The sequence below is a fragment of the Xyrauchen texanus genome, chromosome 34 (genome assembly GCF_025860055.1).
Source record: "Xyrauchen texanus isolate HMW12.3.18 chromosome 34, RBS_HiC_50CHRs, whole genome shotgun sequence".
In the NCBI taxonomy this organism is placed as follows: Eukaryota; Metazoa; Chordata; class Actinopteri; order Cypriniformes; family Catostomidae; genus Xyrauchen; species Xyrauchen texanus.
Window position 1 is genome coordinate 7,343,644 of NC_068309.1, and position 23,248 is coordinate 7,366,891.

Sequence of the window (23,248 nt, forward strand, 5' to 3'; positions counted from 1 at the left end):
CTAGAGATGGGGGCTCAGGACAGACACAAGGACCCTGGCAGAAGGGAGTCACAGGAGGTAATCCACAGACTTCAAACGGCTCTGACAGCTGCTAAACAACAAGAGCAGTTGGAAAAGACAGCCAGAGAGCACCTGGAAAAGGTACTTTTTCACAAAGATTCAATGTTAAAAACAGCAAATTCTGAACTCTTGGACAAAGATGCCAGAATCATGGCCTGTGAAGGTCAACTGAATGTGTCCAGAGCTGAAGTTAAAGTGCTGACTCAGCAGCTGGAAAACACCAAAGATGAACTTGACATGGTCCAACGAGAACTGAGACACTCTTACCTGCTGCAAAAGGAACCACAGCAGGAGAGACATCTCACTCCCCCACTTGCAATCAGCAGAGAAACCTCCCCAGCCAAGCACAGATTTACAAAGGGGAGACAAACCCCTCTGCTTAACACGTCATCGGACAGTTTCCTTAAAGCTTCTGCAGCCGCGGAAGGAAAAGGATTGATTCAGACGAATCTTGAAACGACACGTGTAGCGACACTCAAAGACCTCAACCGAATGGCCAGACATATCCCTGCATTTACACCAGAGCTTGCAGGAAACCACGACGTCCACGCTTACCTGCGAGACATTGACTTTCACCTGCAGTCTTTGATGAGTGTGAACCATCAAGATAGACTCCATCTGATCTGGATCACGTCCAGCCCAGAGTTGCGACGCTTTCTGGCTCGACAGCCAGAAAACATCCAGTCTAACTACCAGCAGCTGAAACAAGCCATCATAAGGGAATTCTCAGAGTCTAACAATGGACTGATCGCTGCCCTAGACACCAAACAGGGTTGGCATGAAACTCCCTATGTTTACTACCACAGACTCAGACGAGCTTACTCGAGCTCGCAACAAACCTGGGATGGAGGAGGACACCAGCTTCAAGAGCCTTTTCCTCCGAAACCTCCATCCTATGGTAAGTCACCATTTAGGCATTATGGCCTGCCCCCACACAATGCCTATCCAACAACTGCGTGACCTGACACAGAAGGCCTTTAACAAACACAAGGCCTCACCCAGCAAATACCACAGGACGTCCCACAGCAGTCTACAACAACATCCTCCTGTACACCTTTCAAACAGGTGCCAAACAGAGGCTGCACAAAGACAGCTAGAAAAGCCTGTTTATGAGTTACAAGAGCTGCTAGCACTAGCAAAAGAGCTCCTGGAACAGAACTCCCCTGAGGAGTACTGGGAAGAACAAACCTCTGACTCTTGCCCAACACCACTCAGGCAAGCTCAAGTCAGCACTGCTGCCAGAGCAGAGTAACACTGCAGACTTCAGACACCTGGTGACTGGGTGCCGAACCAAGGGCTGAACGGCCACCTGCTGCCCTTTTGCTACCAGTACTAGGTCAGTCTGAAACTCTCTCCACACTACACAATGCCCATAACCACTCCCTGCAGCCACAAAACAAGCACCTGCCTCAAACGAACTGACTTCATAATGACAGGTGACACACTGTCAAGGCACCTGCTGCCTCTGCACCTGCTGCCTCTGCACCTGCTGCAGAGACCTGGATGTGGCTACTGTCTACATCACCCACCGTGGAACAACCACCTGCTACAAAACCCTCATGATTCACCTGCCATCCACCATTGTGATGATTGTCGTCCGATGATGTCTCCAACAGGGACATCACCTGGCGAAAAGGGGGACTGTAGCGACTGAGGGAATCAATGAAGGAATCATTAACTCGGCAGGTTCCGAACAAACAAGAACTTACTGTTGAAACTCCCCTAATTACTGAAATAGCGCCAACTAGTCTCCACAAGCACAATAAATGTATTGACAAAGAGACAATGAACCATTGACAGAGAACCGCATGTGACATCCGCATGCTCACCACGTGCTTATCGTGTGGACCGGAAGGGGGAAACTTTTGAACGTAAAAATGTGTGTCTTTCTTATAAAGCCTAAAAGGGCTTAGTTTTAATGAAATATGTTGTAATCCCTGTGTGCTATGTATTTTGGTGTAGATCAAAATTAGTAGAATTGTTTAGTAGTGTAGGAGAACTCATTATATTTAATAAGAGGCTTTATATTTAATAGCCTGAGTGTAAGAATGTTAAACCCACTTTTAAAGGTACCAAATATACCTTTCTTGGTATCAAATTAAACCTTACGATTTGTCCGAGCTGAATTCGAATATAAGATCTCTGTAGAATGATATTACGCGATGTTTTACTATCTTTTGAGTCATTCAGCCCAAAATCTCTTACTGTCATAAACATGCAAATGAGCCTTGACAAAGGAATCATTCTCCTGTCCCAATGGAAGGAGAATTTTACGACCTCCAAAGGAATGTTCAGAGAAGTGCTGACCCTCACTTCATTCTCTTACTGAGAAAGAGAAATGAACCCTGTTAATCCTATATATATATTCTATATATCCATGTGATAAGTATTGACATGTATCTAATGTGCCATCTCACATTTTCCCTTAAATGTGCTTGATCTATGTTTTCTTGCAAACTAATGGGTTAATGTTTCAGACTTTGCATACTATGGTTAACCGAAATCATATGTGTGGCATATTTGGTCTCTATAACTTGGTATTTTGAAGATCGAAATGACTGTGTACATGATATGTCGATAACAACAACATATTAGTATTACAAGTATATTTCCTAGTTTTCTTTCTTGCACATGCAATGAGAAATGTGAGAACAAAGAGCAATAAACCAAATTCCCGCCTGGAACCCAAACCCTTCTCATTGGTCGAGCCAATGAGAGGTGGGACATGTTTTCTAAGGGTATAAAACTACTGCGCCCACTTCCTTCTCTCTCTTATCTCTTTGCTCTCTTATGCTCTTAGGCCTCTCTTGCCCTCTGAGCCTTGTGCTCTCTCACTCTCTCGCTGAATGATGCCAAACTAGAAGGCCCCAAGGACTCCCAAGCGTGTGCCAGGCTACGGCCTTGTCTCTGACTCTCACTGGTTCTCTCTCATCAAGACAACATCATCAAAGATCAACTGGAGCCTCAACAAATTGCATCAGGACAGTTTAATTCAAATGGGACATGCAAGTATCAAACTTAGTCTCATTATTTGATACATTAAGTATCCTCACCCCTTTCTAAAAAGGGCGTGTCAGAACTAATATGATGGTTTGCTCAGGCTGTTGATCTGCTGAACTTCAAACAATGCTATAACTTCTTGCCTTCCTGTATTCTGCTTCAGCCCTCTTTCCCTTGGTAAACTGTATGCATGTATGTATATGTATGTTAGAGTAGTTTAAATGTTTAGTCTAGTTAATAAAGTCTTGTTCATGTCACATGTAAAGTTGTCTGTGTCTCAAGCTCATATCTAAAGTCACTAATCATAGATTTTGAATACTTGCTCTTAATACTTAGTAAGAAAGACATTTCCCTTGCCCCGGAAATGTACATTTCTATTAATTAATTAATTAATAACCAAAATTGAGTGTTCACGGGATGAACCGAGTATTTGGTTGTAATGTTAATGTAGCTACATCAAGTTAACCCGATTAACTGATCCAAATATTCATAATCGATTATAACAAGTTATGATTGATTATTAATATTTCATAGAGCTGATTCGCTACAGGTCCTAACAATCCTCCAGAACAGTTTTGAGCGTGGGTGCTCTCAGGTATATGGAGGCTATCGGTGAATGGGAATAGCCATTTGAGCTCTCATTATGTGCACTTATTCTGCAACATCTCCTGGCAGCATTTAAGAACACAATGAACAATTGCTTTATTACAGCAAATACAACTCTCCACGAAGCAAAGAGGTCGTTCAGCTGCTCCATGACAAAAAAGACGGGCTCCCGCAAGATAATGCGCATTTACAGTTCATGGAAACGTACTTTAGTTGAACTTTCAGAAATGTTAATATTGTTTATGTCTTCTGACTGTACTTTTGAAACAGATTGGCTCCATTCACTCCCTTTGTAAGTGCCTAACCCATATTTTGCTCTTTTAAAGAAAAGGAGGGATGAGTCTAAACCACTTGTTTGGTACTCAACATTATGACACAAATACTATCAATTAAGGTTAACTTGTATTGAACCCGGAATATGAATTATAGCAGGCAGAATCAGTGCTGAAATAACATTGCATCATGAGTATTTAAATTTAGTCATTGTCATTCCTTTCCACACAAACAAACCTACTTTATATGTGCTCATTATTGATTCTGCTTCATTCACAAAACTCTGTGCTATTTGCCTGCCGCAATAAACATCATGCTATTACCGCCTGAGGAAAGCAGGTTGTAATATAATAAACGCTATAGCGTTCAGAACTACCCCGTAAAATCTGAATTACGCTGTGCAATTTGCATTGTGTTTGCGGCCGTGTTTGTGGCGTTACCTGATCTGCATAATTCTTTTAGTGAATCTATGAGTGCTACTCTAGCACAGTCAGCACATGCAAATAAACAGTGCTTTTACCAGCCACAATTCTTTCTAAATGAATCCCCCAGTATTACATCATCTTAATGACATGTAAGCAAAGTCCAAATGGAAATTCAGCTTGGATCCCAAAACTCACTTGTATGACGTGATCTTCACTGCTGATCTCTACAGCTTCCTGACACTGTTCTAACGCAGTAAACACTGAGTTACAAGCCCTGCAAGAACAGCAACATGAACAAATGCTAAAGGTTTTGTGACTTTCACACTAGTGTAATTTTCAGTTCAGGAATTAAAGTTCATGTTTTGGGATTTACCTTAGTTTGAACTGAGCACGCACCTCGCCATGCTCTAACTGGATTAACTCATTATAGCACGCTGATACACTGCTGTTCTCCACATACCTCTGAGAGAGAGAGAGAGAGAGAGAGAGAGAGAGAGAGAGAGAGAGAGAGTATAGCATACATACATAGAGCAGAGGTTCTCAATCAGTTTTGCTTCAGGCCTCAGATTTTACATTGGACATCAAGTGGCGACCAAACACAATCCAAAAGTGGTTATATTATAACTTCAGGTATTCAGGTATTATAAACCTCCTTAAGTAGAGTAGACTAGAGTAATGTGGAGTAAAATACTCACTCTGGAGAAGCCAGCAGAGAGAAGAGGGAGAACAGATGGCTCTTCCTGATCGGTGGGACTGACAAAGAGAGAGAGGAAGAATATGATGGCAGCACGTAACACATGGATAACGGATCAGTATGTTTTAAGTTTATCTGAGGTCTTACATTTGTGGCACCACTGCTAAAACGACTGTGTGCTCAGAAGGCTTGGTCGCTCGAATCATCCTGATCAATAACACACAAGGCAAATATTACAATTACAAAAACATGACAAAATCAGATAAATGGATATTAAAGTACACAGAAATATATGAGTGTAACTCATAGTGTTTGAGTGTATTCATTTAATATTTCTATATTCAAGTTTCTGGGCTTTACGGGAAATCATTTTGATGCCTGTATATTTTACAGTTCACTACACTTTATATGATTAAATGATATAAATGTAATATACTAACCTTCTGGAAGTGTGCTTTTCACTTTCAAATTTATTGTTAATCACTGTAGTGACTACAAAAGGCCACATAATGACATGAAGTTCATAAAGAGTGGCCATTCCAGGAGTAATAATTAATACACATGTAGAGATAATGCACAATGTTACTCACACAAACACAAAACACCATAAAGAAATCTGAATTGCTGCTGAGGTAAGCCCACTGCAGCCTCAGTTTTTTGTTCTTGGCTGACATTTATGCATTTGGCAGACGCTTTTATCCAAAGCGACTTACAGTGCACTTATTACAGGGACAATCCCACCAGAGCAACCTGGAGTTAAGTGCCTTGCTCAAGGACACAAACGGTGGTGGCTGTGGGGATCGAACCAACGACCTTCTGATTAACAGTCTTGTGCATTAACCCACTACGCCTCCACCTCTCCAGATGTGGACAGAAGTGGAACCCAACATGGTCTTCTGCTGTTGTAGCCCATTTACCACAAGGTTCGACATGTTGTGCATTCTGAGATGCTGTTCTGCTCACTACAATTGTACAGAGGGGTTATCTGAGTTACCGTAGCCTTTCTGTCAGCTCGAACCAGTCTGGCCATTCTTCTCTGACTTTTGTCATTAACAAGCAATTTTCGCCCACATAACCGCTGCTCTCTGGGTGTTTTTAGTTTTTCACACCATTTCACACAATTCTGAGTAATCCCAGGAGATCAGCTTGTAATACTCAAACCAGCCCATCTGGCACCAACAAACATGCCACGGTCCATATCACTGATATAATTTTTTTTCCCCCATTCTGATGGTTGATGTGAACATTAAGAGAAACAGAAAAAGTCCAAAGAACCTATCAGCTTGCGCCATTCAGAGTTTCATGAAATAGCTTTTATCGGCCACTACTGATGATTTTATCAATGAAAGATTTTCTGTGGAAATAAAACAAAATGCTACAGAGCTGAACTTGGCTTGAACTTGGAGCATTCCTTGTAAATCTAAATATCCTGTACTATACTAAATATAATACTCTGTGTGTGTGTGTGTGTGTGTGTGTGTGTGTGTGTGTGTATATATATATATATATATATATATATATATATATATATATATATATATATATATATACACACACTCACCTAAAGGATTATTAGGAACACCATACTAATACTGTGTTTGACCCCTTTCGCCTTCAGAACTGCCTTAATTCTACCTGGCATTGATTCAACAAGGTGCTGAAAGCATTCTTTAGAAATGTTGGCCCATATTGATAGGATAGCATCTTGCAGTTGATGGAGATTTGTGGGATGCACATCCATGGCATGAAGCTCCCGTTCCACCACATCCCAAAGATGCTCTATTGGGTTGAGATCTGGTGACTGTGGGGGCCATTTTAGTACAGTGAACTCATTGTCATGTTCAAGAAACCAATTTGAAATGATTCGAGCTTTGTGACATGGTGCATTATCTTGCTGGAAGTAGCCATCAGAGGATGGGTACATGGTGGCCATAAAGGGATGGACATGGTCAGAAACAATGCTCAGGTAGGCCGTGGCATTTAAACGATGCCCAATTGGCACTAAGGGGCCTAAAGTGTGCCAAGAAAACATCCCCCACACCATTACACCACCACCACCAGCCTGCACAGTGGTAACAAGGCATGATGGATCCATGTTCTCATTCTGTTTACGCTAAATTCTGACTTTGCTGCATACCTCGGTTGTAACGAGTGGTTATTTCAGGCAAAGTTTCCCATTCTGACATTCAGTTTGGAGTTCAGGAGATTGTCTTGACCAGGACCACACCCCTAAATGCATTGAAGCAACTGCCATGTGATTGGTTGATTAGATAATTGCATTAATGAGAAATTGAACAGGTGTTCCTAATAATCCTTTAGGTGAGTGTATATATATATATATATATATATATATATATATATATATATATATATATATATATATATATATATATATATATATACTGTATATACACTACATTAAAGTGGACAACTCTCTCTCACATCTCAATAACTACACCATAACATAGACATCTACTAGGGAAAGAATTAGGGCTTTGGCAACTACTAGATATGCGGAGAGCTGCCAACTTTGAGAGTGTGTGTTTGTAAGTACATGCATTTAAACCTCTGTGATAGTGTTGATACTTTCTCTCTGTGTAAGAGAGTAAAAGGGCTAGACAGAAAAGAGAGAGAGAATGATAGATGGAGTTGGCTGAACCCACCGGCAGACGGCTTCGGCCTCAAAGTAGCGCGAGTGCCGCCCATCAATGATGATAATCTCGTGGTGTTTATCCAGGAAACACTCCACGGCAGACTCAGCTGTTCGTGCGATGTTACACCTGAACCCCGCCCGCTCACACGCCCACCAGAATGCATCGCTCTGACTGTCCTCTTTAGCGAACACCAGTAACACCTGAGCGAGAGAGACAGAGAGAAAGAGAGTCAGAAAGAGAGAGATGGTGTTGGTGAGTGCATGTGAAAGGTCAATAGTCTTTCATCCTGTTCAGTGTTGTGTAACCATGGAGCAGCAATGTGAAATTCCACATGGCCCAGGTCGATCAGGACACCTTTGTCGCCATTACCTCGCCTGGGAGGCACACTGTGCACCTTCTCATGTCTACCTACAGGAGGCGGAGTGACCTTACTCAAACCTGCTCTCTCACATGCTAACTTGCACGGCAATTTCTATTGACACATAAAACTGCATAGAACTGATGCTACACAATCAAAATATATCAATGCTTAAACAATACTGACTCACTGTGATAGTCTCTAAAATCCCCAACTAAGCTTAGGAATGGGGACTGTTCACCCAAAAACGAAAACTGTCATTATTTACTCACCCTCATATGGTTCCAAACCTGTATGATTTCTTTTCCCCCCCGTGGAACACAAAGGAGATATTTTACAGAATTTGAACTCTGCTCTTTTCCATACAATGAAATGTTTGATTGTGCAACTTATAAATTCCATGATTTTCCAACCTGGTCTCATAGACTCACGTTGCTATGCCAACATTTTTGCAAAAGGATTTTTACATGGCTCGTTGTATCACGGTAGCTTCCTGGTAAAATGAACACTAAAGGCACTACAACAACAACAACGACTTTTATGCTCTTTCACACTAATCTCAAGTAAAACGTAATTTTTTCAGTTCATAAACTCTTACTTTTCACCCTGTTCCTTGCAAAATGCTTTCTTATGACATCAAAGCATTTTTACTATAGTGTATGACTTAGGGGGTTGATAGAGGGTTGCACTTGCAATGCAAAGGATCCCCAATGAGTCGACACATCAGCCGAAAGTGTCATTGAAGCACCACAAAGTGACGTAGTTGCTTCGACAATTGCGTTTTTCATTTCACATTTGCTTTTTATGACACTATCGGTTAGGTTTAGGTTTAAGGTTTAGGGTAGGGTGGTAGGTAGGTAGGTTTTTTTATTAATTTAAAACTCGATAGAGCATTAATCTTAAAAAAAACTTATAGCACCACATGGTGGATATTTAACCTTGGAACTGCTGCAATACGAGTAAGTAACCGCATTATATCATTTTGCCTTTTTTGAGCTTGACAGTCCCTGGTTTTTATCCACTTTCATCATAAGGAAAATAGCAGCTCAGACATTCTGATAAACATCTACTTTTGCTTTTCACTGAATAAAGAAAGTCACAAGGGTTTGGAAATGACGACATCATTTTCCTTTTTTGGTGAACTATCCTTTTAAGTAATCATACCACACTCAAAGAGCTTTGAAAACAGTTCACTACCACCCCTCTCATTCCACAGGTCAACAGAGCTGAAATGTACGTTTTTGCTTATGTGTGTGTGAGTGAGTGAGTGATTTAGGCCACTGTCCGTTCTAACGAGGCCATAGACAGGTTCAGTCTGGGCTAGTGTGTGTTTGAGGCCCCTGCTGATTCAGCAACCTACACACACCCACACACACACACACACACACACACACACACACGTTTGGTTTCCATGTTTTATGGGGACTTTCCATAGATATAATGGTTTTTATACTGTACAAACTTTATATTCTATCCCATAAACCGAACCCTCACAGAAAACTTTCTGCATTTTTACATTTTCAAAAAACAAAATTTAGTATGATTTAAAAGCTGTTTTCCTCATGGGGACCGACAAAATGTCCCCACAAGGTCAAAAATTTCGGGTGTTACTATCCTTATGGGGACATCTGGTCCCCACAAAGTGATAAATACACGCTCACACACACACACACACACACACACACACACACACACACACACACACACACACACACACACACACACACACACACACACACACACACACACACACACACACACAATTGTTCTGCAATCTAAATTGAGATATAACAGACTTCTACTGTTTTTATGTAATGCTAAATATAATTACAATAAACTAACACTAACAGAAAACTTTTTGCATTATTATTATTTTTTAAATCATTATTTAATTTATATATGGATCTTAATTTTTTTTTAAACGAGGACATCCCAAAATGTCCCCAAAGGGAGGTTTTGTCTGATTTATCTTACTTTTGGGTGCAAATTTGTCCCCAAACTATAGCTAAAGCCAAGCTTACACTACACGACTTGCAATCGGCACCTGTGACTCACAGTCATTTTTTTCATCATGCTGGTGCGAACACCTTAGTACTGTAGTGTATCAACTACACTACAGTTAGGCCGATATAACGGTTTTACCGATTAATCAGTGCTGATAGTTTATTTTTTTTTGCATTTATTCCTCAACAACAACAAAAAGAATTAATCTGGTGAAGTATATATATACACACACACACAAAACTTTTCATCTGGTGAATATATAGGCTATAAAAAGCTTAATTTGTTATGTACTTGAATTTGGAGTATTGTAATGAAGCCAAGTTTCAATCATTTTGAAAAACACCCTGGTGTATTTCAAACTTTTTATATTTAAAAGCCCCACGTTATGAACCAAATCATATATTCTTGTTGGTATTGGAATTTTGGTTGCACAATAAACAGCCTTTTGGATTTTATTCATTTTGGACTCTCGCAGCCTCGATGTCTGTGCCATCATAGTAAGAAAACTTAAAAAACTATCGGCCAAGTAATCAAATAGCTGACTTTTCCACCACCTTAGTTATCTGAATCGGCAAAATCCATTATCGGTTGACCTCTAAACTACACGACATACATTTTTTTTTTTTTGCATAAATCATCTCCTCATGATATTTGGTTTAGTTTTTTGTGGTTTCTGAAAAACCTGAAAAAATGACTTAGGACCTTATTTTAGGAAGGTGACAATATATTTCATTGGCTGTAGCTCATTCGCTCGTCGGGACAGTGCACACACCTGAAGACAAAACGTCTAGATATTAAGCTGGTTTGAAATCTGCCGACTACCAAAACCTGTAAATGTAATGAAATACTCCTGTTCAGTGTGTGTGTGTGTGTGTGTTTTATAAGTCAATAGCTAAATTAAATTCAAAACCTTAAATGGATGACAGGTGATTCACTTAAAAAATCCATTTTGATTGATTCTCTGTTACATCAGTTGCACAAAGAGTCTACAGACTACAAGAGATTACATAGACCTCCTGAATTTCCCTTGACAGGCAGTCATTAGGTTAATGCTACACACAACACTTTCTATTACACAATTTTACTTTTAGGTAACCATAATTCCCACTAATACCACACACACACACACACACACACACACACACACACACACACACACACACACACACACACACTAATGCGGCTATCCTTATGAGGACTCTCCATAGACATAATGACTTTTATACTGTACAAACTATAGATTCTATCCCCTAACCCTCACAAAAACTTTCTGCATTTTTACATTTTCAAAGAAAACATTATTTAGTTTGTTTTTAAGTGATTTTAATTATGGGGATATTAGAAATGTCCTCATAAACCACATTTATAGCATAATACCCTTTGTAACCTAAAAAATGTCCTCGTAAACCACCCAGACCCACACGCACGCACATACACACATACACACACACACACACACACACACACACACACACACACACACACACACACACACACACACACACGCACAGGATAATCTGAGTCAATCCTGTGAGACAGCTCAAGATTATTCTGGGTTCCTGACTGAGTCACTGTAAAGGTTTTGGGTGACCAACTGTTTGCCATACTTCAGAAACAGGAAGTAGCAGCAATGACAATAATGCACTATGATGTCACAGGACAGAGGCTCATTTCAGAGACTTGTAAAATCATAAAACATCAAAATATAGGCTCTGCATTAATTCAATATGATGTCACAAGGATATTCCACAACAGCAAGGTCAATATGAGATTACACAACATTACCACACAAACCCTTTTGGTGCATTATGATGTCACAGGGACATTCCACAGGTCAAGATTTTGATGACGCAAGTTCCACAAAGTGAAGGCTTGCAATTATGAATTATATAATAGAATGAAAACTGCTTGAAACTTCTATTGGGATTTTAGTCATATAACAGATCGCTGCACATTCTATATGAGATCATAATGTATCTGTGCTTTACTGCCTTGCTTAAAGGAATTTTCCAGGTTTAATACAAGTTAGGCTCAATCAAAAGTATTTGTGTTGATTTTTACTCAGACCTCGTTTATAAAAAAAAAGAAAGTAAATACGGTGGTTACAATAAGGCACTTGTGTATCGGGCCAGTCCAAACATTGAAACACACTGTTTGAAAAGTACAGGCACAAGACGTAAAAATGATGTGTTGTGTTGTGTGACCTTACGAGTGTAGTCAACTCCAATACTACAACTTTGTTGCCATGACAATGTAGCGCTGTTAAACCCTGTAAGCAATATATCATACAAAAATAACGTTAACATGTACAGTATAATGTTGAATTCTTCAGGCTATACTTTTGAAACAGTGTGTATTTGACTGTTTATGGACTGTCCCATTCACTTCCACTGTAGGTGCCTTATTTTAACTGTGATATTATTATAATTATTTTTGGTAAGCAACATTATTGCTACAAATGCAGTGATTAAGCTTATCTTGTATTGATGATGAAATATTCCTTTAAAAACTCTGATTATAAAAGATAAACTCTCAGTAATTTGTCAAATGAATATATATACACCCTTTGTTTAACCAGCCCAAATCATTAACCACTAAACTTAGCCTAAGTAAAGTCATCCAGGAAAACACAGAAGCACATGCATTTATTTTCCAGCTACAATTTCAAAAGCCACACATGCATTTGCTCAAAGACTAAACATTAGGACAAGATAGACTTTACCTGTATGGGCTCCTGACTCAGACGCATCGGCCCCAAACGCTCTTCTGTAGCAGACACCTGAGACAGAGAGATAGATGTTGCATGTTGTAGGAATTAGACTGAAAAGAAACAGTTAAAATGCATCCATTTTTACCATCTCCGAACCCTGTAGCAACATTCTGGCATTTCTGTCCTGTTTTTAATCATGCATTGTTGGTACATTCGTTTGAAAGTTTCCTCTTTGATTCCAGATCAAGAGTGCAATCGTTTACACAAACTATACAAGACAAACAACTTCAGTCCAGTGAAGATATAATGTACTACAGATTGCTTTAATATAATCTGATCGCAGCCAAAATGTAGCCATCCTGTTCAGCGCAAACTCCACTCCGAGAGATTTATCCGGATGTGGTACGTGCAGTCCAAAAGTAAAAGTTGGGTTTTTAAAGTGTTGTCCAAACATTGCTGAGACATTGCACTGATAGAGAACAGGTGGCTTAAAAGCATCATCCACTTTAACACTACACATAAGCTTCTCAGCGGGAGTCACACTCTAACACACACACACACACACACACACACACACACACACACACACACACACACACACACACACACGCGTGTACATAAAATCCTTCATAGGCTAAAAATAGATAATAATCAGAATAAAAGCAGTGCACATAATACCCATAATATTTTGTGAAGACAAATAAACGAGTGAAGCTATTCACACACTCACACACACCACAAAAATCCTATTCTTAATCTGTAACTTTGTCTTGCTTTCCAGTACAATATCTAAACATGATCATCATTAAAACAAGAATAGTGTATCTGGGAACCAAAATAATTTAACAAAGAAAGATTTGTTTTAAGATTATGCATCTTGATAATGCTGTCAGTGTCCATTGGCAAACAGACAAATGTCTTGCTAAATTTAAGTGTGAAACAAGTGAAAAAATCTGTACATGGAACAAAACAAATCATTCAATACACCATTCATTTCTTGAGGTCTAAAACTTTTCTTTCCCCTTCTGTCACTCACTCGACGATGTATCGAATGTAGTGACACAAGGGGTCTTTCTTGAGAGCCTTGTGTACCTCTGAACTTGGAAAAAAGGCCAATGAGAAATTGGCAGACAGAATTTTTATGTCCCGCCCCCTGACATACGGGTGTAAATGGAAGCGGGCGTGCGTCTGTCACTCCTTCTCTGGACGCTGTGTAGTCCACGATCCTGGGCGCTTCAACAGCGCTTCTGTCTAAAAGAGTGCTTACTTCTAAAAGTATTTCATAATAGTATTTTCCCCTCTAAAAGGGTTTGTTTTCACTCACAAAAGAGCAATTCACAGCAGGCGTTGAACGTCCTTTTCAGGACCCGTCTTTTTAAAGATGCCCTTCCGCCTCTGTGTAGTTCCTGGATGGAAAAGGCGGTGGTCTTGGACTTGCGACTAGGTTCTCGAATCTCAACAAATCTCCTCGCAACAGTACCTCCCTGGGAAATTCCCCCGAGGAAGGACCTTCTTTCTCAAGGACGGGGCACCCTCTGGCATCTGCGTCCAGACCTCTGGAACCTCCACGTCTGGCCCCTGGACAGGAAGCGGAAGATCTGAGTGAACTGCCACTTGCAGTCGTAGACATGATCAACCAAGCCAGAGCTCCTTCTACCAGCCAACTTCCGCAAATTGGTGTTCTTCCCGATCTGAAGACCCACAGAGATGCGCAGTTCGGTCAGTGCTTTCATTTCTGCAAGAGAGGTTGGAGGGGAGGCTGTCCCCCTCCATCTTGAAGGTGTATGTAGCCACTATCACGGGCCACCATGACGCAGTGGACGGCAAGTCCTTGGGCAAGCACGACTTGATTATCAGGTTCCTTCGAGGTCCCGGAAGCTGAATCCTCCCCGGCACCTCCCTAGCAGACATCTGCAGAGCAGTGGGCTGGGCAACACCCAATACCTTTGCGAGATTCTACAATCTCAGGGTTGAGTCAGTCTCATCTCGTGTTTTGTCAGGTCCGAGCCGGTAGAACTCGGTAATACGGAACAGCCGACCGGGTGTTCCGCTTGCACCTAGCACCCTTCACCAAAGTGATCCAACGCACTCTCTCTCCCAGGTTAGCCACTAAGCTCTCACTTCCTGGATGTTCTTCCTCCCTAGCCTTCCGGCCTGCGAATTCAACGGAGGAACTGTACTGGTGTAGGGCTCCACAGGCCTAATTTCCACGGTACGGTCCCCCTGTCGGTGGACCCACATCTCCATTGGGCAGTCCCTCTGCCCCCGGTCGCTGTGTTTGTAGAGCTCCTCCCTCATCAAGTAGGACCTACCACCGCGCCACTCCCACATGTGGCTTGACAACCCATGTGGCGTATTGGCCACATGTCACCTCCCCCAGTCTGGGCAGGATGTGGTCTCCACAGGGTCTTTTTCCCCTGAAAGAATGGTAATGGGAAAGATCGCCTTCCCCGACACATTTCATAGCATTAAGAAGCTTTATGCTCTATGACGAGAAACATAGAGAGAGAAAAGGCCGCAGCTGGCTGGCTTGCTCTCATGATAGTCATGTCACACACACACACACACTTTTGGGCCAGTTGCTATGTATTATATGCCGATTTCTATTCCCAGTCCAGCCCTGTGTCAGAGTGATTCAAAGACACAAAATGCAATAGGCCCGGAGGATGGAAAAGATTTCGCACTACACCATAGAAAATGGAAATGAAAATTATTAGAAAATAGATCAAGCAATATTAGAGAAAAGGTCAGGGATAATTTCAAACAAGCAGCCTCATTCTGAAGAAAAGAGACAAAATTGGGTGGGAATCGCTCTCTCTCACACACTCATGTGTAAATGGCAGAGCTTCAGTGGGCATAAATTTACTTTGGTCATCTGCCTGTTTTCTGTTAATTTTGCCCCTTGAGAGGCAATCTAGAGTCAAGTGTGAAAACGTGCACAAACAGATATGAGTACTGTTTAATTGGACAGGAAAATGATGCAACAAAGGACACTAACTTCACAACAACCCAATCGCAATATCTTCAGCTGCAGCTGCACAATTACAAATGTAACACATGCAATTACACAATTACAAACATAACAGCTAGTTTCACACAAACAATGTATACAGGTCGATTAGGTTAGAAGTAATCCAGGGTTCTTTCATAGACCCTGTTGTTAAGCATGCATTATGCCTAGTACCCAATTAAAAGATGGCCTTAAAGGGGGTCATATCATATTTGTATATAATTAGGGATGTCGATTTAACACATTAATTCAGTGTGATAAATTAAATAAAAAATAAAGTGTTAAAAAAGTTAATGCAATTAATCATGTCTCCGGACCACAATAAGGAATATTCCTTCCATATGAGCAATTCAAGCTTGGAGTACCACCTGTTTTCTCCAGGGGGCAGTAAGCGAAACTCGTTGTATAGGCAACGCACATCATATACAGACGGGGAAAAAAAACACACTTACTGAGATCAGAGAACACAAGTTGTATGTTCTTGCACACAAACACAGCTTGATGGAGTGCAAATCCAAAGACAGTGATATCAAGACATGTTTTTCTAAGTTACTCTGAATCAGACTTAAGCTAATTTCTAATGTAATGTCTGTAACATCTGAAAAACTTGAATAACCAACGTTCCTGGAAACATAAGTGAGTTTGATGAAAATAATCAGACTTTCAACGTATTATTTAAAATTGAGTCCCGCTGTCCACACATGTGGACATCAATTTTTAGGAAATCTATTTGCTCTAGAATATTTTTTTTTTGCTTGTTTATTAGGTGCTAATAGTTACATATCATAAAGGGAATGGAAAAGCACACAGAAGTCACACTGGGGTCTCAGGAGGTTAATGGATATTTTTGATTTTATCAATCACGAATTGACTGTGATATAAGATGAATAAGTAAGTCATTTACTAGGCAAAGTAAATACATATTCATGATTTTAATGAGGGTGCAATTTTAATGCCACTAGATGCAAAACTAGCATCTAGAGAATTCTTAAGATTTTGCATGTCTTCTTTTTGTTGAATTTCGCTTTAACTCTCTTCAACCATTCTTACTGCTGGGGAAACTTAAAAATATGAGTGAAATCAAATGTTTTTTTTTTGTCTTTCATTTGCAACTAATCGTACTCAATATGTTGTCTGACCCCATGAACACAGGTGCTCCCCAGAGCTGTGTGAGTTCTCCTGTTCTTTTTACTCTATACACAAATGGCTGTGTAAGTAAATGGGAAAACAACTCCATTATTAAGTACTTAGATTATTTGGTGATCTTAATGGTGCATTCAGACTAGAGGCGTAGAATTGACCGGAAGTCATTCATCTTCGGCGGCGAGAAACCATGCGGCCGTGGGCGGAGCATCTTGGGCATTGTGGGCATCAGAGGAAATTGAAAGTGCAGACAACATTATGATAATGAGCTTTGACGTGATTCAGCGGGAACCTATTGGAATATAGAAGTGCTCCGCTCTAGCAAAGTCTAGAGAACACAACCGTGTAAACTTTGATTCCCACCAAACCTTAGTTCCGAAGACAAAATGGAGGACAAACTGATTATTGCTGTGGCGGGTTTTCCTGTAATATATGATCTGTACCTGTTTGCTTACAGGGATATAAATAAAAATAAAAAAATGATGCGGGGACAAAGGTGTCTGAAATTTTTGGTGTGCCAGGTGAGTTGATGAAGAAGATATTATGGTTTATATAATATTATATAATAATATATTAAAAGATTTCCTGAGGATATACGCTACTTTATTTATGTCGGCAAAAAGATACCGGTCGACATGTCTGGCTGTTTTGCGGCCCCTTTAAATATAGTTCACAAAACCAAACATTCTGAACGAACGTATTTGAACTACGTCAGAGCATCCACAAATCTTCGATTGCATTATTGGCAGGGCAGCCATGCAGAGTGAATTTTGACCCTCTCGCTGCCTCTGGTCTGCACGCACGGTAAGTCTGCTGCATGGAGAAGAGGATATACAGTATGTAACTACCTTCCTGAAATAGCAGCTTCTGTGAAGTGGTGTGATACCAATCAACTTTTTTTAATTATATGGAAAACAGAGGAAATCATATTCAATCCTAGGGGAGTAGGGGATCATAGACCTGTAACTATCCATGACACCCCTATTAAACAAGTCTGTTCTTATAAATATTTAATATTTAGGCATTTGCCTGGAAAGCCCATATTGAGGATCTCTGCTCAAGACTACAGCAAAATTATATATTTTTAAGAATAATGTATACAATGAAATAATGTTTCTATTTTATCAAGCAATCTTGTTCTCTATAATGAATATCATGTTCTACCATCAGGGAGATGTTATAGGGTCCCTAAGTGTAAGAGCAATCGCTATAAAAACTATTTTGTGCCAGTATGAGTTAGTATCTTAAACAGTAGACCGTAGAGTTTTAAGAAGTATACAGGGCAAAGGTTCAACTGGATGGATGTACAGTATATATGTGTGTATGTATATTGCATAAAGTATATTTTTTTGTGTGTTTGTTTTTTAAATACTGATTTTCTTGTGGTGTATGTTGTCGCAGCAGCCGAGTCCAAGAAAAAATTCCCCTAAAGGGACAATATATTTTAACCTAACCTAGTACTTCCCTATATGCATTTTGCAGTGGTGCTGCACAAGTACTGAATTATGAGTGCCGCGGTTGGGATTTCACATGGTTCATTTAATATTCTTGATGCAACATAACGCTTACCAGTCCTAGATAGTGCTACACTTTCTACACTGCAAAAGAGACCCCACCACATAACTCACAGTGACGTCACCGCATAACACACGTGTCAAACTCGCTTCATTTCAAGTGGCCCGCAAGCTCATTTCTAAAATGCCATAGTTATTTATATAGAAACCATAGATACTAACCATGATAGTGAGGAGCCATGTATGGTTTTACATGGTTCCCATGAACTATTAAAAATATCATTGTTAAAACTATAGAAGAACTATGGTGCATTTTCACAATTATGGACTATGCTATCAGTTTTCCATCTGTGTAAAATCTGTACTCTTGTAATGTTCTTTGATTGTACAAAATGTAAGTTGTTTTATTTGCTTTCAGAAATTCCAAGACATGAATGTAAATTTATTTAGTAGGAGCCTGAAGAAAGGAATCTGTAAAGAAGACCCAACTTAGTCACACTGTCTGAACATTTCAAGCCATATAAAAATAAAGTGTTAATTCTTTCCACAGATGTTACTGTTGTTAATTTCATAATTTTCATCTGTATCCCAACCTCAAAATCAATGCTGTACTGTCAAATGTGCATTTCAATTCACATAACATGTAATGGTAATTGGATGGGTGCTACCAGAGCAGGTGCTGGTGCCACTTTTCAACCAGTCCTTTGAGGGCACAAATAAACCATGATGTGGCCCAGGCTTAAATTGAGTTTGACACCCCTGTTTTAAGCTATTATTTGTCCAACACGTGTTAATACATGTCTGGTGTTGCAGGATTGTGGATGCACACACACAAAAAAATCCTAGGAGACACTTTAACCTAACCTAAAACTAAATTGCATAAATAATGATTGTAACCAAACAGGTTTCCACCCTACCCTACATCTGCCACCATTTGGACAAAAATGTCTGACCCTACAGATACACAGAGAAATGTTTTGAAAGCACCAGAGTGTTCACACTGTACAGGAAGTCAACATACGAATAGTTTACTTATGGTTTCCCCTGCTCATTAAACTGGGATTGGAAAAAGTATTTAAACACTGCAAAAAACACACACATCACCTTTAAGGAATGCAGCAGCTTGCAATGAAATGTGACACAAAGATGAAATCATAAACTGTTTTGGTGACTTACTTTGGTGCTCTGTGCTTATAAACAAATCAGCATATTTATTCTTCAGATCTTTAACTGACTCAACACACTTTTCATTTTTGTTCTCTTTCTCTCTGTCCTCTTCAAAGAGAGACTGTATCACTTAGCTTCTCTTAAGCAGCAATCAGAACTTACTGGTATTAAACATGCGCCATTCTCATAGCTTTCAGACATACACACCTTCAAATACCCGTTTCATATTGATTTTTGTCCACAGCTGGACAACTGCACTTTCAGAGACAATAGTGGGTCAAAAGTAGGTCCCCCCCAAACTTCCATTAGTTGTACAAACAGATAGCCCCGTCCCAAAATCACACGTTTGGTTGACTTGATGTTGCTGTGTCGGGTTGGATGGCTGCTCAAACAAACAGGGTTTTTTTGATAGTCACAGTGTTAAACTTTTAAGTATAATTCAACCCCCAAATGGCTTATAGTCACATCTGAATATTAAGATATTATAATAATAATATTAATATTGAGAAATTATTTTAACATCCAAACAATTACATCAGCTTTTATTAAAGGTTTTCCATTTCTTTTAAGCATCCTGAGTGTTGTTCTCGTGATGTGTTCCTTTTCTAAGCATATTGTGTGTATGTTTTGTGTGAATCATGTGCTTTTACTGAGAACAACACATACACACACACACACACACACACACACACACACACACACACAGACACACAGAACAAAGCCTTTCCTTCAGAGAGTATGGGGTCACGATAAAATATGATCCCCGCTAAATTTAGAACCCCAGATGACAGAAGGCGAGCTGCACCGCTGGTCCTTCATTGATTCAGATTTACTTATCACATGTTACATAAGATGTGACAGAGATTGAGTGTTTCTGTGTGCTATTACCTTAGGAACCACGTGATTTATTTATTGAATATATTCTCATGGATATATTCCACACATCTCCACTCTATCACTACCTATGGTAGTGTCTAATGTATTTTGACAGACGTGTTGCATAGCAATAATAATATAAGGAAGGCTGTCAATTTAATGCATTCATTCGGTGTGATTATTTAAATATAGTGGAGTGGTGGTGGCATAGTGGGTTCAAGCACAGAACAGGTGAGCAGAAGGTTGCCGGTTGGATCCCTACAGCCAAAACCATTGTGTTCTTGAGCAAGGCACTTAACTCCATGTTGTTCTGGGGGGATTGTCCCTGTAATAACTGCACTGAAAGTTGCTTTGGAAAAAGAATCTGCCAAATGCATAAATGTAAATGTAAACATGACAAATAATAATTTTTTTTTTTTTACACAATTAACACACTCTTGTGTTCAAATATAGCTTGACAGTGCACAACAGAATTCAGGTTTCAAACTTTGTTTAACTCAAAACAAAGTCCTAAAAATTCAGCTTTTATGAAAAAAATGTAACGCAACAACAAGGAGACACTCAAAAAGCACATGAACGCAAATGCGAGAACTCAAACTCATCCTGTAGATGGCAAAAATCCAAGAATGTGAGGCCTGCCTGAATAATTTATATATTTATAATAAAATAAATACTTATCTGGACTATTATTTTTATATATATATATATTTATATATATATACTGTGATGCTCAACAGATGAATTCTACACTAGAAGACCAGTTATTTATGTGACGTGTACAGTAGTGAGTAAGGATGTCACAAAATATCGATTACTGATCGGCACATTATTTTAGCGTTATATTTTTGAGGCGTCGATATATTAAAATTAGCCGACATTTCAATTAGAAGCCCAATTTGTGTGCTTTTCAATACACTCAGTTGGCCTCTGTATAACAGTTTGGCATAATAGCGTTGGGAGACCACAAACACACACACACACACACACACACACACACACACACACACACACACACACACACACACACACACGTTGTGTTTCCATGTTTTATGGGGACTTTCCATAGACATAATGGTTTTTATACTGTACAAACTTTATATTCTATCCCCTAAACCTAACCCTACCCCTAAACCTAACCCTCACAGAAAACTTTCTGCATTTTTCCATTTTCAAAAAACATAATTTAGTATGATTTATAAGCTGTTTTCCTCATGGGGACCGACAAAATGTCCCCACAAGGTCAAAAATTTTGGGTTTTACTATCCTTATGGGGACATTTGGTCCCCATAAAGTGATAAATACACGCTCACACACACGACAAGCTGAAGCGGCACAGGAGATGGCAGTCCAAAGTTACGAAAGTTACTTCTTCAAGAATGATGAGTTTGTAGATTGGTGAAACTGGTGTAACTGCGCAAACCGAACGATTAAAAATGCCGACTATTATTATTACATTTCTCTGTATGTAGCCTTGAATAGTTATTTCCTTCAAGGTGTCAAACCACAAAACAACATACTTGTAACTAAAAATACATTGCGTAGGCTCTATGAAAGATACATATAAACAATAGATCATCCAGTGATGACTAGAGTAAATAATCTTTGTCCATTGATAATGATTTGAAGTTGAATTTAATGGAAAACTATGCGAGATGCGCCTGTGTTGGTGGTGTGCACGTATAAAATATTGTACCTTTGTATAAAATAAATGATTGTTACGAATTTCAGAATGCACCATATTGTCCACCAGACATGCCTTGTGTGCGACCCCCTATAATTGACCCTGCCACTCACACTTTTCCAAAATTTTGTTGAGAAATATGTCTGAAGAGACAAATACTATTGTGCAACGAGCAGCCCTATTCATATCTGAACAAATCCTGATATATATATCGATAATAATCAGGAAAATCTTCAGATTATCGATGTGTTAAAAAGCCATCGATTCCAAGCCTAGTAGTGACAGGTTTTATAATGTTTGAAATTAGATCTGTCCTGCCTGCAATCCACTTTCTTTTGAGTGTCTTTAAAGGATGTCCATGTCTTCCCTTAAAGGGAACAAAGTGATTTGGAAAATAATTTGGTCATTAAAGCAATATCAAATACATCTATTTATATAGTGCATTTCATATTGTTTCAAAGTTGCTTTACAGAGAACACTGAACTTTTGTGTGCAATGTTTATACTGTACAGTGGGTACGGAAAGTATTCAGACCCCCTTAAATTTTTCACTCTTTGTTATATTGCAGCCATTTTCTAAAATCATTTAAGTTCATTTTTTTTCCTCATTATTGTACACACAGCACCCCATATTGACAGAAAAACACAGAATTGTTGACATTTTTGCACATTTATTAAAAAAGAAAAACTGAAATATCACATGGTCCTAAGTATTCAGACCCTTTGTTCAGTATTTAGTAGAAGCACCCTTTTGATCTAATACAGCCATGAGTCTTTTTGGGAAAGATGCAACAAGTTTTTCACATCTGGATTTGGGTATCCTCTGCCATTCCTCCTTGCAGATCCTCTCCAGTTCTGTCAGGTTGGATGGTAAACGTTGGTGGACAGCCATTTTCAGGTCTCTCCAGAGATGCTCAATTGGTTTTAAGTCAGGGCTCTGGCTGGGCCATTCAAGAACAGTCACGGAGTTGTTGTGAAGCCACTCCTTCATTATTTTAGCGGTGTGCTTAGGGTCATTGTCTTGTTGGAAGGTGAACCTTCGGCCCAGTCTGAGGTCCAGAGCACTCTGGAGAA

General features: G+C 39.6%; 1 protein-coding gene across 2 annotated transcripts in view; it reads right to left on the minus strand.

Moving 5' to 3' along the window:
• Positions 1-23,248, minus strand: part of LOC127627623 (high affinity cAMP-specific and IBMX-insensitive 3',5'-cyclic phosphodiesterase 8B-like) — a 64,691-nt gene that overhangs the window by 24,241 nt on the left and 17,202 nt on the right. For both annotated transcript variants that reach the window (XM_052104084.1, XM_052104083.1), the window contains exons 2-7: positions 12,797-12,853; positions 7,722-7,912; positions 5,206-5,265; positions 5,060-5,117; positions 4,738-4,826; positions 4,560-4,638 (exon numbers count right to left, since the gene is read on the minus strand). In XM_052104084.1, the coding sequence (XP_051960044.1) occupies positions 4,560-4,638; positions 4,738-4,826; positions 5,060-5,117; positions 5,206-5,265; positions 7,722-7,912; positions 12,797-12,853 (534 nt within the window). The remainder of the gene's footprint in view (positions 1-4,559; positions 4,639-4,737; positions 4,827-5,059; positions 5,118-5,205; positions 5,266-7,721; positions 7,913-12,796; positions 12,854-23,248) is intronic.